Here is a 17786-nt window from a genome sequence, read left to right as displayed (position 1 = left end):
TACGAGAACTGTTGCAGACTACGCCATTAAATTCCAAACTCTGGCAGCAGAGGTTGCGTGGAACAATAAGGCCCTCGTGACTGCTTTTTCTCATGGTCTCTCGGATACCATCAAGGACGAGATAGCAGCCCGAGATATATCCACTGAACTGGAGAAGTTGATCACGTTTGCCATCCTCATAGACTCCAGACAGAAATACTTTCTTTTAAGGAGCACTTGTGGAAGCCTCCTGTATGTTTGCCTCCAAGCTTTGCAGTCCCACCCATGCCTTCCTCACCTCCCATGCCTCCTGGTACTGCGTCGGTCAGTGAAGGTGAACCTATGCACTTGGGTTTCACGCGTCTCTCTGCAGATGAGAGAACCTTTGGGAGGAGGGAGAGATTGTGCCTTTATTGTGGCCAGGTAGGTCACTTTTTGGAGTCTTGTCTTACCCATCCAGGGAATGCCCGAACCTTGAGGTCCTGTCATGGTCAGACTTTAGGTGGCATTGTTTCATCCCCAGTTATCCAGAAGGATAAGCCCCTGGTTTTGGTCACCCTTTCTTGGGCTGAGTCGTCCGTCGATATACAGGCTCTAATCGACTCTGGGGCTGCAGGCCTGTTCATTGATGCTACCTTTGTATCGAAGCACTCGATTCTGCTGCAGCTGCATGAAACTCCACTTGACATTGAGGCTCTTGACAGGAGACCTCTACAGCCTGCCCAGGTGACTCATGAGACGGTTCCGTTGTCCATGGCCATAGGGGCTCTTCACCATGAGACAATCCAATTCCAAATAATTTCCTCAACTAAGTTTATGCTGGTTATTGGTTATCCTTGGTTACAGAGGCACAACCCCTCTTTTGATTGGCTACATGCTGAGGTTTTCTCTTGGTCACCACAATGCAGTGAGACATGCTTCCAGAAGGTAGCCAAGGTCCTGCGCATCTCTTTACTCTCCTTCCTGCTGCAGGAGTACTGCGATTTTAGCCTTTGACAAAGATCAAGTCGGTAGTTTGCCTCCATACCGGCCGTATGATTGCGCAATTGACCTTCAGCCTGGTGCCACGATTTTCACGAAGCTTGATTTGAGAGGAGCATACAATCTCTTGAGGATTAAGGAGGGCGGTGAGTGGAAAACTGCATTTAATACCAGAACAGGCCATTATGAATACCTCGTAATGTCTTTTGGCCTTTGTAATGCCCCAGCAGTTTTCCAGGATTTTATTAACCATGTCCTCCGAGATTTGTTGCAGTTATGTGTGGTGGTTTATCTCAGTGATATCCTCATATTTTCCAAGTCCCTCGAGAGCCATCACACAGATGTGATCTGTTGTGTGCTTCAGAAACTAAGAGAGAACAATCTCTATTGTAAACTGGAGAAGTGCGAGTTCCATCGTGAACGGGTTAAATTCCTGGGTTATGTCATTTCCACTGCTGGTTTTTCAATGGACCCAGAGAAACTTTTGGCAGTACTACAGTGGCCCCGACCCATGGGTTTACATATACTGCAGTGCTTCCTGGGCTTTGCCGACTATTATCTGAAGTTATTTGTAGCTTCTCGTCTCTGGTCAAGCCCCTGACTGATATGACCAGAAAGGACGGTAACCCACAGAGTTGGTCTCCGGTGTCCATTAAGACCTTTGAGAGTTTCAAGGCTGCCTTTGTTTCTGCTCCTGTGTTGGCACCATAAGAATTTAACATTCTTCACACTGACCATAAGAATTTCACATTCTTGTCTGAGCTTAAACGCCTCTCTCCCAGAAGGGCACGATGGGCTCTTTTCTTGTCACGTTTTCAATTACATAGTCTCCTTCTAAGTACTAAGAATGTAAAGGCTGACGCCTTGTCACGACAATTTTCCTCCACTTCCAAGTTGGAGTTGGTTCCGGTCCCTGTGGTTCCTCCTGACTGTATTCTGGCTACAGTTCGCACCAGTCTCACTTCTCCTTTGGGTGACAAAATTCTTGCTTCTCAGGTCCATGCTCCTCCTGAGAAACCTTATGACTGCTGCTTTGTCCCAGTGTCAGAAACCACAAATCAGACTGAGAAAGAAGTACAATTAAATCACACTTGTTTATTAAATAAAAATAAAAAGGTAAATAGAAAAAGCGTAGTCAAAGCATAGCCAGAGTCCAGTAACCGGATAGAGTTCATTGTGGATTTACCAAACTCCCACGGCAACACAGTTATCTTTATGGTGGTTGACCGGTTCTCAAAGATGTGTCATTGTATTCCACTTAAGAAGATGCCCACTTCTAAGGAACTGGCTTCCATTTTTGCTTGGGAGATCTTTCGCTTACATGGGCTACCCAAAGTGATTGTCTCAGACAGAGGTAGTCAGTTTGTGTCCCAGTTCTGGTGAGCCTTTTGGGAATTCAGCTTGCTTTCTCTTCTGCGTATCACCCGCAGTCTAATGGGGCTGCAGAACGAGCCAATCAGTCCTTGGAGCAATTACTACATTGCTATATTTCCGAACATCATAACAACTGGTCAAACCTATTACCGTGGGAAGAGTTTGCTCAAAACAGTGCCTTGAATTGTATTTCCTGATTGTCCCCATTTATGGAGAATTATGGTTTCCAACCTTTCCTATGGGGCGATGACTTGTTTGTTCCGCAGAGTATTCCTGCATTAGAGTAGCATCTCTGTGGTCTTCGTTCCACTTGGGCACAAGTCCAGGAGGCTTTGCGACTTTCTAATGATAGGTACAGACTCCATGCTGACCACAGACGCCTGCCTGTGCCTTCCTATCAGGTTGGGGACAGGGTCTGGCTGTCATCTTACAACCTCTGACTTCGTGTTCCTTCACTGAAGCACCTTGGTATATTAGGCCTTTCCGTATTCTTTGCAGGATTAACCCAGTGGCTTACGCATTAGACCCTCCTTCTAATATGCATATTTGGAATGTATTTCATGTCTGCTTATTAAAACCCTTGATCTACAACAGCTTTACCACTTCGGTGCCACATCCTCACCCTGTACAGGTTGAGAACCATGAGGAGATATGAAGTACAGTCCACTGTTGACTCCTGTAGGTTCTGTGGGTGCATACAGTACCTGGTGTATTGGAAAGGGTACGGTCCAGAGGAACGCTCTTGGGTCTCATCCTTGAACGTACAGGCCCCTGTCCTCTTCTGTGACTTCCATAGAGGTTTTCCCCTCAAGTCTGGTGGTTCTCCGAGGGGGAGGGGTCGTTAAGGAGGGGGTACTGTCAGGGCTGGGCTCAGCCCTTCCTTCTCTGAACTGGCCCCTCAGCTGTTGGCTAATTACCAGCTTCTATCTCTCCACAGTTACTCAGCTGTTGATGATATCCTGCTTGTTAGTTTTGCCTACTTAAGCCATCCAGTCCAGAGGTTCTCTGCCTTTGCCTTGGTCAACATCACAGAAACTTTTATGCTCCATGTCAGCTGACAACTTCAGTGGCTTTGACAATCGCATCAGCCTGCAACGTTATTGCACATTGTTATTGACCATATATAAAGTCTCTGATGTCATAGATTGATAATGGATATGTATAATAGTCACCTCTTTTCAATTGCTGGATATATCATTTTAAGGCCAGACAGTATGCTTATCTTTTCGTATCTGCTTTGTATACTGTATTCTTTCAATAAATACTAATTAAACAAAGAAAAAGACTTGCTTTGCTGACATCCCTTCTGGCTCCAGATCCTGCTTGCTGTTCCACTACATTGATCCCTGACTTCCGGTTACTGAACTTTGGCTATGTTTTGAGTACGTTTGTTCTTTTTACTTTTATTATTAAACAAGTGTGGTTTAACTGTACTTCTGTCTCGGCCTGATTTCATGGTTTCTGACAGTTTTTTATATTGGTACAAAAACATTCTTGTGCGAATGTACAAGTAATGCACAAGTGAACTTTCTAACACATGCAAACTATTGTTCTTTGTAGTATAGTGAATCATAGTTACATAGTTAGTTAAATAGTTAGTCAGGTTGAAAAAAGACACAGGTCCATCAAGTTCAACCAAAAAAAAAAAAATGCAATCCCATATACACAAACCTACACCTACAGTTGATCCAGAGGAAAGCAAAAAAACCCCAGCAAAGCAACAGCGGGGAAAAAATTTCCTTCCTGATCCCCCGAGAGACAATCAGATTTTCCCTGGATCAACTTTTACCTATAAATGTTAGTACCCAGTTATATTCTGTACGTTTAGGAAAAAATCCAGGCCTTTTTTAAAGCAATTGACTGAGCTTGCCAGAACCACCTCTAGAGGGAGTCTATTTCACATTTTCACAGCTCTAATTCCGCGTACACACGACCGGACTTTTCGGCGGACTAGGTCCGACAGTCTTCCCGACGGACTTTCAGCGGAGTTTTGACAGACTTTCCGAATAAACGGACTTGGCCACACACAATCACACCAAAGTCCGACGGATTTGAACGTGATGATGTACGACCGAACTAGAATAAGGAAGTCAGTAGCCAACAGCTGCCCTAGCGTCGGTTAGGATATACATGAACGGATTTCTCGATAGGAACTATTTCTAAAGTTTGTCAGATTTTTGGACAGCAAAGTTCAGATGGAGCCCACACACCATCTAATTGCCCAACAGATTTGTTCCGTCTGACCTTTGCTGTCGAAAAGTCCGGTCATGTGCACGCACATGTTTTTAGAGGGATGAACTTGGTTTTACATCCACGAGCTGATTTCTCAATAGGAACTGGGTCTGGCGGAGTTCCGGCAAAAAAATTTGAAACATGTTCTATTTCTAAAGTCCGTCAGATTTTTGGACAGCAAAGGTCCGATGGAGCCCACACACACAATCTAATTGTCCGACGGATTAGTTCCGTCGGACCATTGCTGTTGAAAAGTCCGGTCGTGTGTACGCGGCATTACTGTGAAGAAACCTTTCCGTATTTGAAGATTAAATTTTTTTTCCTCTAGACGTAAACAGTGCCCCCTAGTTCTCTGTAATGACCTTAAGGCCGGGTTCACACTATAGCGATGCGGGAACGCCGCTAATCCGCGGCGTTTACCCGCATCGCACACCTCCCGCCGGCAGTTCACACTGCCCTATGCGGACGGCTGGGAGTGTCAATGTTATGTTAATGACACCCCCAGATCCTTCGGCATATCGCAGTGCGATCTGCCGACTCGCACAGGAATCGGATCGCATGGTGTGAACCCCCATGCGATCCGATTCTGTTGCGGACCCAAAAAAGGGTCCCGTGCGAGTTTGCTGCGGGAGCGCTGCGAATTCAGCCATACTATCTGTATGGCTGTACTCGCATCGCTACGGAGATCGGATGTGATTTGCTGTGCGAATCACATCCGGATCTCCCCCCGCAGCGGTGTGAACCGGGCCTAAAGTGAATAACTCAACACCAAGTTCATGATATGACCCACTTATGTATTTGTACATGTTGATCATATCCCCCTTAATCTCCTCTTCTCAAGAGGTAATAGATTCTGTTCCTCAATCTTTCCTCATATCTGAACTATCAATGCATTTATCAATACATGAACAAATCTGCAATGTACTATGCACATTGAACACAGCTGAAAGCAAGTTCTAATGCCCTATTTAATTACCACATTGCGAATATACTGTTCTATTGTAATGGCAGGAAATATAATAATGTTGTATTTTATTGGGCAAAAAACAAACCTGTGAGGTTCTCTTGAGCTTGGTATCATACAAACACAGTCCCGTTTATAAAAGGTCTTTTCTATCCAGGACAAGTTCATCTGGAAAACAAAAGTGTTAAGCTTTATCGAGCTGATCATATAATTTGTTATTTGTGATGTGAAATTTGCCAGATAACTTACAGGTTCGTATTGCTGCTGACAATGAAAGGCTATGTTAAAAGTGGTATGAAGGCAGAAAAAATGTCATAGATTACAGTATACTGTGTGTGTGTGTTAGACATGTGCGATTAGTTTCGTACGAATTTCCAGAAATGTGTACATTCGTACGAATTCGAAATAAGAATATTTATGCATACGAATTCTATACGAAAATTCGTTTATGAATTTCATATCCAAATTCATAACGAAAATTTGTAATTGTTACGAAAAGTTAACAAACCTAAAAGTTAAAACCCCAGGATGTCAGTACAGCACAGGGATGGTAAATCATAATGATTAATTCATCATAATGAACTTTCGTTATTTTAATGAAAAGTTTAGGAATCTAACAAATTCATATTTCGTACGAATCTGAATTGAATTTCGGACTCGAATTACGAAATATAATTTTTTTAAATACGGAACAAAACGTAACAAAATTTTTGACGGCGCCCATGTCTAGTGTGTGTATGTGTATATATACATATATATATATATATATATATATATATATATATATATATATATATATATATATATATATATATATATATTATATATATATATATATAGTGGGGAAAATAATTATTTGATCACCTGCAGATTCTGTAAGTTTGCCCACTTATTAAGAAATTAAAGTACGTACAAATCCAAATTGAATTTCAGACACGAATTACGAAATACAATTTTTTTTAATACAGAACGAAACAAAGCAAATTTTTGACGGCGCCCATGTCTAGTGTGTGTGTATATATATATATATATATATATATATATATATATCTATCTATATCTATCTATCTATCTATCTATCTATCTATATATATATATATATATATATATATATATATATATATATATATATATATATATATATAAAAATGATATAAAATATATATAATTATTTGATCCCTGCAGATTCTGTAAGTTTGCCCACTTACAAAGAAATTAAAGTGGTTTTAAACTAAAAAAAAAAACCTGCAAGACAAAGGCATAATGAGCTAGTATGCATCACATACTAGCTCATTATGAACATCATGAAATACTTACCTTAGATCACTGCTGTTACAGCATTCCCTGCACACCGATGTGACCAGCGACATGTCTCCCGGAGTTATTTCCGGGTTCGCAGGGCTCCGGCGCTGTGATTGGCTGGAGCTGCGATGACATCACTCCCATCGCCGGTCACAGCACAGGCCCTGAAGAAACGGCACAAGCGGGCCATTTCTTCAGTGCTAATGCGCCAATGATGTTGATGTAAGTGTATACAGTGAATATCTCTTAAAAGTTTAGGAGATATTCATGGTACCTACAGGTAAGCCTTATTATAGGCTTACCTGTAGGTAAAAGTAGTGTAAGTAGGTTTACAACCACTTTAAGGGTCTATATTTGTTATCATAGGTTTATTTTAAATGATAGAGACAGAATATCAACCAAAAATCTATAAAAAAACACATGATACCTTTTTTGCTTTTATGGTTTAATAAACTTCAATGGAGAAGCAGCAGAAAAGCTTGTAGTACTTTTCTATAGTGATTTTAACGCAATTTTGCCACGTTTTCCATTTAAAATCTGCACACCAAATTTGCCAACCCCCCCCCCCCCCCCCTTCCCCCCCAAACGTGGGAAAATCGCCATAGATGTGAAGATCTGTAAAGAAGAGTGGACCAAAAGCCCTCCTGAGATGTCTGCAAACTTGGTCACCAACTACAAGAAACGTCTTGCCTCTGTGCTTGCCAAACAAGGGTTTCTCCATCAAATACAAAGTTATCTTTTGCTTGGGGATCAAATACTTATTTTATTCACTGAACTGCAACTCAATTTATTTGTTTTATGTGTTTTTTTTTTAATGGATGCTTGGTTGATATTCTGTAACTATCATTTAAAATACATGTATGATAAAAAATGATAAACCCTTAATTTCTTTGTAAGTGAGCAAACTTACAAAATCTGCAGGGAATACTTTTGGAATATTTTTTGGTCAAAGTTATCCCCTTCCCCCTGATGGTGGACATATATTCTTAACAATGCAACAAAATGTAGGTCCTTTAACTGATCATTTTAATGGTAGAAAAAATTACTTGCTACTGAACTGCAAGTATTGCCATTAGACATATCATATGTGTTTTTCTACCATCAGTTTCATTTTGCTGATGTAAAATACTTTACAGTTGCATGTTAGGAAATAAACCACCCCAGGGGTACTTATAATGTTGTTTATGTTTTTTTAGAAGGATATTTAAATCCTGATATCTACAACTGTAAAGCTGGTCCTGAAGAAGTGGAACAAACCTTGAAAACCGAAAACAGAAGTCAGTCGTACATGAAATATCATAACGGTTCAATATTGCCTAGCATCTGTTGTGAATACCAGAGTTTGTTTTCACAAATCTTAGAATCTCTAATGCCACATTGGAAGTTAATACTGAGGGTTGGTGGCCACAAATACTACAATATTCCACACTTTAAATGACTAGTTATCAAATTTTCCAACACGTCTATCTAATGCCCCCCACCCCATAGCTGTTGGCTAGTGGGCATCTACCTACCATTATAAGCTTTACCAGTATCCAGTAAACATTTTAAATCTGTGGTCAGTAATGCTATACTACTTATAATTTTGTTGTTCTAACTTCCAGACTTTATGGTTACTTACATTCCATATCCAGGATCCAAGTATCTGCATTCTTCGCTTCTTCGGGTCCATCGACTAAGAATGATGAAAGGACTAACTGGCCATGAAATTACCAGTCTATCACTTTTCTTGGCAACTGCCTGTGGCTAGAATATTCCAAAGTACCGCACATGAGGTTTAAAGTATAAAAAGAACTACAGGGCTGTTTAAGCCTTTAGCAGCTACAGTGAGGTTTGTGATCTAATGCATGTAGTATATATAATAGGCGGAGATGTTATCGGGGAGTGACTGTATGTAATATTTATATTGTCATTAAAGTTTGGCACATTGCTATAAACATACTCATCATTACTAGGAAGCTGTTGATATACATGCTACCCAGTGCTGTGGGGAATTATTTTCCAATAGTGCCAAGCAAAAGTTAAACAGTGAGTTGATGGCTCCCAGTGAAAAACACCCCTTGAATGACTACAATGGCATAGAGACATGAAAGAGATGGGTAAATGGTTCTATCTAAGGAATTGATCTGTTATCATTAAGACAGACATACAACTCACTTTGCATACCATTGTGCATGCAGATTATCAGTATTTTTCATGACTATACAAATAATAAGCAACATTCTACTAAATTGGTATAATAATACACCTCATTTGTTAATTATATAAATTGCCAGGTTTTAATTACAGTTTTTTTTTTTTTTTTTTTTTACAATTTTCTCATAAGGATAAGTCTAGCCATTGGAAATATTGGCACTCACAAAGACTTTTAGCGTAAGTGCATTTAATCCTTAAAGTGGAACCACACTGCATGTGAGCACCACAAATGCCATTTAAGTCATTTTTAATATTCAAAGCAAACTCCCCATCCAGCCATGTCTCCATGCTTTATTTTACTGATGAATCACTTTAAAAACAAAAAACATTAAAAACAAGCATTTCTATGGCAGATGATTCATATAGCCATTACTTCCTGGAATCCATCTGGCCTTAGCTGTTCACAGATGCTCGCCATCCAATCTGACAGAGCTGGAGCTATTTTGCAAAGAATGGGCAAAAATGTTACTCTCTAGATGTGCAAAGCTGGTTGAGACATCCCCAAAAAGACTTGCAGCTGTAATTGCAGCGTAAAGGTGGTTCTACAAAGTATTGACTCAGTGGGGCCCGAATACAAATGCACGCCACACTTTTCACATATTTGTAAAAAAATGTATTATCTATTTATCATTTTTCTTCCACTTCACAATTTTGTGCCACTTTGTGTTTGTATATCACATAAAAACCAGTAAAATACATTTACGTTTTTGGTTGTAAAATGACAAAATGTAGAAAATTTCAAGGGGTATGAATAATTTTTCAAGGCACTGTATATTAAGCAAGGATTAGCAATGTAAGGCTTTGAAAGAGTTTGGTAAGGACCAAATTGTAATGGCTAGAAAACATGGTCAGAGCATCTAAAAAAATGGAGCTCTTGTGGGATGTTCCCGGTCGGTATTTCATCACTTCTGGTTCCATCTTTCTGTTTAACTGGCTGTTAGCGGCCAGGAAAGCAGCTGATCAGACCGATCTGTGTCTGATCAGCTGCACTGGAGGCCAGAGAGATTTGGGGTCTATAAAGAGGACCTGCCAGGGACCATGCTGTCACAAGGGATGTTATTCATCCCTTGTGACAGCAATAAAGTAAACACAAAAAAATAAAAATAAAGAGACAGTGTAAAAATTGTTTTGGATACAATAAATGATAATTAAACATTTTAAGTACCCCCGTGCTTATGTACAAATGCGAATGCATATGTAAGTCATGCATGCATATGTAGACAGTGATCTGTACATTTTCATTGCATTCTAATGTGAACAGACCCTAAGCCCCTGTACACACGGTCGGAGATTTCCACAACCAAATCCGTTGGATTTTGTCCGTCAGATTTAGTCTGACGGATTGTGTCCGAAACTGTTGCATACACACGGTCGGACTAAGTTGTCGAAAAATCTGATCTTTCAGAACATGATGACGTAATTTCGTTACGATGGGAATAGATTCAGGCTAGTAGCCAATAGCTTTGATGTAGGAATTTGATCTGAGCATGCGTGGCACTTGGTCCGATCAAAATTCTCTACACATGATCGGATTACGTCCGACCGGCCCAGTTGGTCGGGAAATATTTCCAACATGTTGGAAAATTGGGTCGGACGGAGATTCGGACGGAATCAGTCCAATGCATACCACACACAGTCGGATTATCTGACGACATGGTCCGATAAGACGCATTCCGACAGATTATCCGACCGTGTGTACAAGGGCTAAGACAGTGATGGCGAAACCAACTTATTTCTTTCAAAGTACCAACACAGAATTTAGGCTCAGATCACACTGGAACTGGCTGCGGATCGCACAGGAAAGCTGTGCGTCTCCATTCTCCTCAGGGCCGAATCTTTGGGTGTGAACCCAGCCTAAACCTACCAGCAGCTCTTTACAGAGGATGGGACTGATCATCCCTCTGGATGAGCCCTAAGGGACCAAAAACGTACAATTCTGCCAGATTCGCTCAGAATGCAGGGTTCAGGAATGTGTTGTGCTCAGAATACACTGTGCAACATACACATACCTACCTGACACATGCACTGACCATTGTACACACCTAGCTGACACATGCACTCACCTACCTGACCATTACACTCACCTACCTAACACATGCACTCACCTACCTGACCATTACACTCACCTACCTAACACATGCACTCACCTACCTGACCATTACACTTACCTACCTAACACATGCACTCACCTACCTGACATTATCCTCTCCTACCTGACACGTGCACTCCTACCTGGCCATTACACTGAACTACCTGACATTATCGTCACCTACCTGACACATGCACTCCTACCTGACCATTACACTCACCTACCTGACCATTACACTCACCTACCTAAAACATTTTTTTCCCCCACAAAAACGATAAATTTAATCCAAATTTTGGGGGTTAATCTGGATCCAGACCTAGAGATGATGAAGCAATTGAAACTGGACAAGAAGGAGTTAAAAGGGGAAGGTACCCTCCAGCAGGTGAGTAGCTTGATCCTCTGCGTCTAAGCCCCCGTACACACGGTCGGACATTCCGACCACAAAATTCATCAGATTTTGTCCAAAACTGGTGTTGCATACACACAATCAGACAAAGTTGTCGGAAAATCCGATCATTCAGAACGTGATGACGTTCGTTCGTTACGACTGGACTACGGTGAGGCTAGTAGCCAATAGCTTTGGTCTCGTAATTTGATCTGAGCATGCGTGGCACTTTGTCCGATCGTAATTCTCTACAATTCTCTACAAATGATCGGAAAAAGTCTGATCGGATTTTGTTATCCTGCTCTCAAGTTTTTTCCGGCGGAATTTCCGACCGAAAAAGTCCAATAAAGCCCACACACGATTGGATTTTACGACAATATAATCCGATCTGACCTTTTTCGTCGGAATTTTCGACTGTGTGTACAGGGCATAAGAAGCAGGACACCATGGACTGATAAGATACTCAAGAAAGGTAGCCGGATGGCCGCACAACTAATTAACACCTTTATTGTGCAAAATTGAGTAAAATCCAAAACAGTCAATCCATGTACAGAAGGGGTACAAAAAGAACAGCTAGCTCTGCATATGTGCACTCCAGACAATCAAGAAAGGTAGCTGGATGAATTAACACCTTTATTGTGCAAGATTCATCAAAATTCAAAACAGTTAATCCATGTACAGAAGGGGTACAAAAAGAACAGCTAGCTTTTTGTACATGGATTGACCGTTATGGATTTTGATTAATCTTGCACAATAAAGGTGTTAATTCATCCAGCTACCTTTCTTGATTGTCTACAGTGCACGTATGCAGAGCTAGCCCCTGATGTCTGAGAGTGAGGCAGAGTGGGTTATCCATGGGATAACATACTTGGAGCGGTGTGAACCCCTTTTCCTTCGGACTGAGAAGTGTACATGTCCCCTCCACATCTCTCACCTGTTTCCAATCCTCCAGCAGCTCATTCCCACCTGCAAGTCTCCCGCAAGCCTCCTCTGATCCCAGCCACGTGTTCTCTTTATCATACCCTGCACGTCACCGCTGACCCCAGAGATTTGTGGGAGTCATAGTTTGATGGTGGGTGCGGTATGGATGAGACAGCTTCCATGATTGGATTTCCACCCGCACGTCACCCCTGGCTGCTTCTTTTTAGTCACACCCACCTCAGACATGTCACCGCTGTCCTACAGACCTGTGGGCGATGTAGTTCGCGATGGGGGGTGCAGTGCGTGATTGAATGTCAGTGTTTCAGTGTGTTTTCTCCATTTTCCTGGCGTGCTCACAGAGAAAACTCGGCGTGCCGGCAGTGGCACGAGTGCCACGGGTTCGCCATCACTGCCCTAAGACCATAAGTTTGGATGATGACCCGAGTCACCAGATTCAGATCCCTTAGAAACACAGGGTAATGAACAGGGAGTGCTACATGTAAGACTACCTGTACAAATGTCTAAATTAAAGTGGATGAAAACCCCCCAAATTTTTTTTTAATTAAGACTCATATCTGTTACAGCAGAGGATATCATTTCATCTGTGCCCAGTCTTGCCACGAAGAGTTACGCTGCTTTCACACTGAGGAGCTTTAAAGGCGCTATAGCACTAAAAATAGAGCCTGTAAAGAGCCTCTCCTGTCAGGAGGTGCGCTGGCAGGATGCCAAAAACAGTCTTGCAAGTCGCATCTTTGAGGCTCTGTAGGAGCGCTGTATACACAGCTTCTACAGCGCCCCTGCCCATTGAAATCAATGGGCAGAACCGCTGAAGTGTCAGGAAGCGCATGTAACCCTTTTTCGGCCATAAGCTGGGGTTAAAAGCTATCGGCCAAAAAAGGCCGCAAAAACAACAGTAAAGCGCTGCTAAAAATAACAGTGCTTTACCGCCAATGCCCCCAGTCTGAAATTAGCCTACATCCAGCTCTGAGCAATCCTCTTATCTTTCTTCAGTAAGATAAAAACAGACACACAGTGTCCCTTTCTCCCCCCTTGCTGTGAGTGACAGGTGATTTCCTTATCTCATGCATGAGTGTGAGAGAGGCATTCTGTGTACTTCACATCCCCCCTCCTTTCTTATCCAGCTCTCCCAGGATTGGCTGCCCCACACCTCAGCATGATTGGGCATGCTGAAGTCATGTGGTGACTTTCCTGGGTTTTGACTGGATGTCATTGATCATGAGAAATAATCCACGTGATCAGCAGAAGCTCAGTGTAAGAAATATCGATGCCTGGTCAAGGGGGGTGTAGAGGTGGGGGGGTCTACTGACATCACGGTTCCACCCACCGAGCCCTGGACAACAGACCTGTCCACAGAATCCGGAGTATTGCAGGGCTCCAAACAGCTAAAGGTATTTGACAGGTAAAGATACATGCAGGAGATTTACAGAAATATTACTGGGCCACACAACTGGTCACTATAAGATGGTGGTTCACACAAGACAATATGAATCCGGCAGTAAATTTAGAGGCGGCCATCTTGGGGTCTTACTCGGAGCTCAGTAATCTTGTATATTGTGAACCTAGGTATAGCCCTCAGGTGACTGCTCTCATGAAAACTACGTTGTTGGCCTGGAAGCAGGTTACCAACTATCTAGCAGAGACGGGTACCATTTCTCCTCATACTCCGCTCTGGGGTAACCCCTCTCTGCCACAGCTTATAACTGTACTGGACCCTCAAGTCTAGGCTAGATTTCAGATAACTAGGAAGGCTCCCATCCCTGGCAGAGCTCAAGCGACAGTATCATTTACCACCATGAATGTATTTCAGGTACATGCAACTTAAACATGCCTTAAAAGCTAAGTTTCCGGCTAGGGTGGGCCTTGCTGTGCACTCGGTTGAGTTCCTTCTCACAATGGATGAGAATGACCGTACCTTATCCTCTATATACCTGAGACTCACATGCAGGGATGCCCTGAACACAGCCAAGCTTTTTGAGGTATGGAAAAAAGATATTCTGCTCTAACAGAGGAGGACTGGACCGAGGGCTTGCGGCAATGCATCCCGCTTATGATATCGGCCAGGGATCGATTTGTTCAGCTCAAGTTTTTACATAGAGTGTATTACACTCCTTCCAAATTATCCAGAATATACCCAGGAGTGACGGAAACTTGCCCTAAATGCAGGCAGTCGGAGGGGACCTTTATCCATATGGTGTGGGAATGCCCTCACATTCAGGCATTCTGGCGGGCAGTAGTGGCTGATATAAACAGAGTCGTGGGTCTCTCACTGGACAGAGATCCCTTGATATTTCTACTAGGCATTACTGACAATTTAAATACTACCAAATATATTGCGCTATTTGTTTTCTATGCGGCCTATTATGCTAGGAAAACAATACTCTTCAAGTGGAAGCTACCGGACCCCCCTCAACTTTCGGCATGGAAGGCATTTATAAATGCGGTTCTGCCCCTATATAAAATCACATAGATGGGACGTACCGTATTTATCAGCGTATAACACACACTTTTTTCCCCTTAAAATCAATGGAAAATCGCGGGTGCGTGTTATACGCCGATCCCCTGCTGTTGTGAGCCTCTGGGCGGCTTTCAGCCACCTTTGGCTCTTCTCAGCAGCTTTCAACCGCCTTCGGCTCTTCTCGACTGCTTTCAGCCTTGTTTGGCTCTTCTCTGCGGCTTTCAGCTGCCTTCGGCGCTTCTCGGCCTCGGCCTCCAAAGCTGCCGAGAACGGCTAAAAGCTGACAAGAGCAGCCGAAGGTGGCCGAAAGCTGCTGAGAAAGGTTGAAAGCCGCCGAGAACTACCGAGCACCGCTGAGATACACAGGAAATCCGGAGCTGTATCTCGGCGGCGCAATTTTTAAAAGGAAAAGCTGCAAAAAAAACGGACAAGGCTGCAAATGACACTGACAAGGCTGCACATGATGAACAAGGCTGCATGACAAGGCTGAAAATGAAGGACAAGGCTGCATGACAAGGCTGCAAATGATGGACAAGGCTGCATGACAAGGCTGCAAATGACACTGACAAGGGTGCAATGATGGGCAAGGCTGCAGATGGACACTGAGAAGGCTGCATTGATGGGCATTTAAATGTACGTTTTTTTTCCTTAAACTTCCCTCCTAAAAGTCTTTTTCCTTAAAATTCCCTCCTAAACTTGGGGGGGGGGGGGTGTTATACACCAGTGCATGTTATACGCCGATAAATACAGTAACTGTCCTCAAAAATCTGAGAAGATTTGGGCGCCCTGGGTGCAGGCTGAGCATGTGACGGTATAGCTGGACAGAGAGGAGACTGCAAATCTAAAGGCTAGATGACAGTGTACATCACAACACTGGCATAATGATTGAATGAGAGATGTTTGTATTGTAGGGAAAAACAATCCGGGATGTCCACAACTAAATAAATTACGTGATCTGTCCTCTCTCCCCTATCCCTCCCTTCGTCCCCCTTCTCTTCTCTTCTTGTTTACACTTCTTTCTTCCCTCCTTTGTACTGCTCATCTCTTTCGTTTGTGTACCCTCACCCCTCCCTCCTCTCTCCTTCATCTCCTTTTTGCTAACCTTCAGTACAACATAATGAGGTGTACCTTATATAGGTTCTGGTACCTCTTTTAGGTGAAACACATACAATGATCCTGAATATGATTGAGGGAGGAGGTGGCACAGAGAGTGGGTATTGCAATACGGATGATGACCTCAATACTGTGTTTAACTCCAGAGAAATATGAATGTCAGTGCAAATATTGTTGGGAAGATTCTGGGTGTGGTGTTAATAACTGTTCTTGTGTACAATGTCTCATAACTTCAATAAACATTCCTTCTGTCAAAAAAAAAAAGATATATGCAGGAGGCATGTATATCCTTATAGATCAGCACTATGGAAGTAATTTAGAAATGATGAGAGTGGGTTTACATCCACTTTAAGGTAGGAAAGACCAACAGTCTCTGAAACAAGGTAGACCAGGCAGAAACCTGGCCCTTGAAAGTGCTGAGAGCCAAATGCTGGTCCATTGCCAGCTGCAGGCAGAAGAGGACTTAACCCACCAGAAACACCTAGTGTGAGAGTACAGAGACCCACACAAAATGAAATATGCTGTCCTTCAATTCAAGCAACAGGAGTAATGCAGTTGCTATTCATAATCAGGAAGGTACATTGCAGCCAGGTGGTACAGAAGTGTGGTACTTGGTGCAGGAAATGGATCCTCCATAGCAAGGGGTCCGTGTTCTGGCTCCCTCCCCAACATTCGGTCTCCTGTAGTAATTGGGACCAAACCCGCCTTAGGGAGGCCTCAGTTACATGGTACAGGGTTGAGGTAACAGAGATACGCTGGACTGGCAGAAAGGTCACAGGCTCACGAGCTCTACAAACAATAACACTGGTAATCTCTAATGCCGCATATACACGATCGGAATTCTCGTTGGAAAAAGCTCTGATGGTTTTCCCGACAGAATTCCGACAGAATTCGGCACAAGCTGTCTTGCCTACACACGGTCACACCAAATTCTGAACATTTATAACGCGGTGACGTACAACACGTACGACGGGACTAGAAAAAGGAATTCCAATAGCCAGTAGCCAATAGCTTCTGTCTCGTAGTTCAATATGAGCATGCGTGATTTTTGGCGTGTCGGAATTGCATACACACGATCGGAATTTCCGATAGAAAGTTTTTCCGCCGGGAAAATTGAGAACATGCTATCAATTTTTGACTGGCGGAAATTCAGACAGCTAAATTCTGATAGAGCATACAGATGGTCGAATTTTCTGATGAAAAGCTTGACATTGGTCTTTTTCTGTCCGTAATTCCGATTGTGTGTACCCGGCACAAGTCAGGGAACTGCCTTTATGTTAGATTTTCACACAGCCCCGCTTGGTCCTGTGCATTGACGCATGCAGGGTGAGTGGCTCCACCCACAAGTGTTATTAGCAGAAGTTTTAAAATCACTTGCTACATAAAGCCAATTAAAAGCCCTGCCATTTGCCTCCCAAAGCTTTTTCACTCGGTTTGTGTCAGTATTTAGAAGAAAAAAACAAGATAATTTGGAATACCCCACGCTTGGACTCCAAATATGTGAATAAGTGTACAAGCTGCTCCCCTTATGCCGCGTACACACGAGCGGACTTTTCAACATCCAAAGTCCGACGGACTGATTCCGTCAGACTATTCGATCGTGTGTGGGCTGCAACGGACTTTTGATTCGCCAAAGTCTGACGGACTTTAGAATATGGAACATGCTTCAAATTTTTCAGACGGAACTCCGCCGGACCCGGTCCCTTCGAAAAATTTGCTCGTGTGTATGCTATTCCGACGGACTAAAATCGACGCTAGGGCAGCTATTGGCTAC

At 42.8% G+C, this 17786-nt stretch overlaps 1 protein-coding gene across 1 annotated transcript in view; it reads right to left on the bottom strand.

Moving 5' to 3' along the window:
- LOC143963324 (transient receptor potential cation channel subfamily M member 7-like) overlaps positions 1-17786 on the bottom strand; it is a 189973-nt gene that overhangs the window by 161481 nt on the left and 10706 nt on the right. The window contains exon 2 of the mRNA XM_077472928.1: positions 5619-5698. Coding sequence (XP_077329054.1) covers positions 5619-5698 — 80 coding nt within the window. The remainder of the gene's footprint in view (positions 1-5618; positions 5699-17786) is intronic.

This window comes from Lithobates pipiens, unplaced genomic scaffold, assembly GCF_037356315.1.
Source record: "Lithobates pipiens isolate NorthernLeopardFrog02 unplaced genomic scaffold, aLitPip1_a1.2 Scaffold_8, whole genome shotgun sequence".
NCBI lineage: Eukaryota > Metazoa > Chordata > Amphibia > Anura > Ranidae > Lithobates > Lithobates pipiens.
Note: the sequence above shows the minus strand (reverse complement) of the source record. Positions and strands in the feature narration are given on the sequence as shown.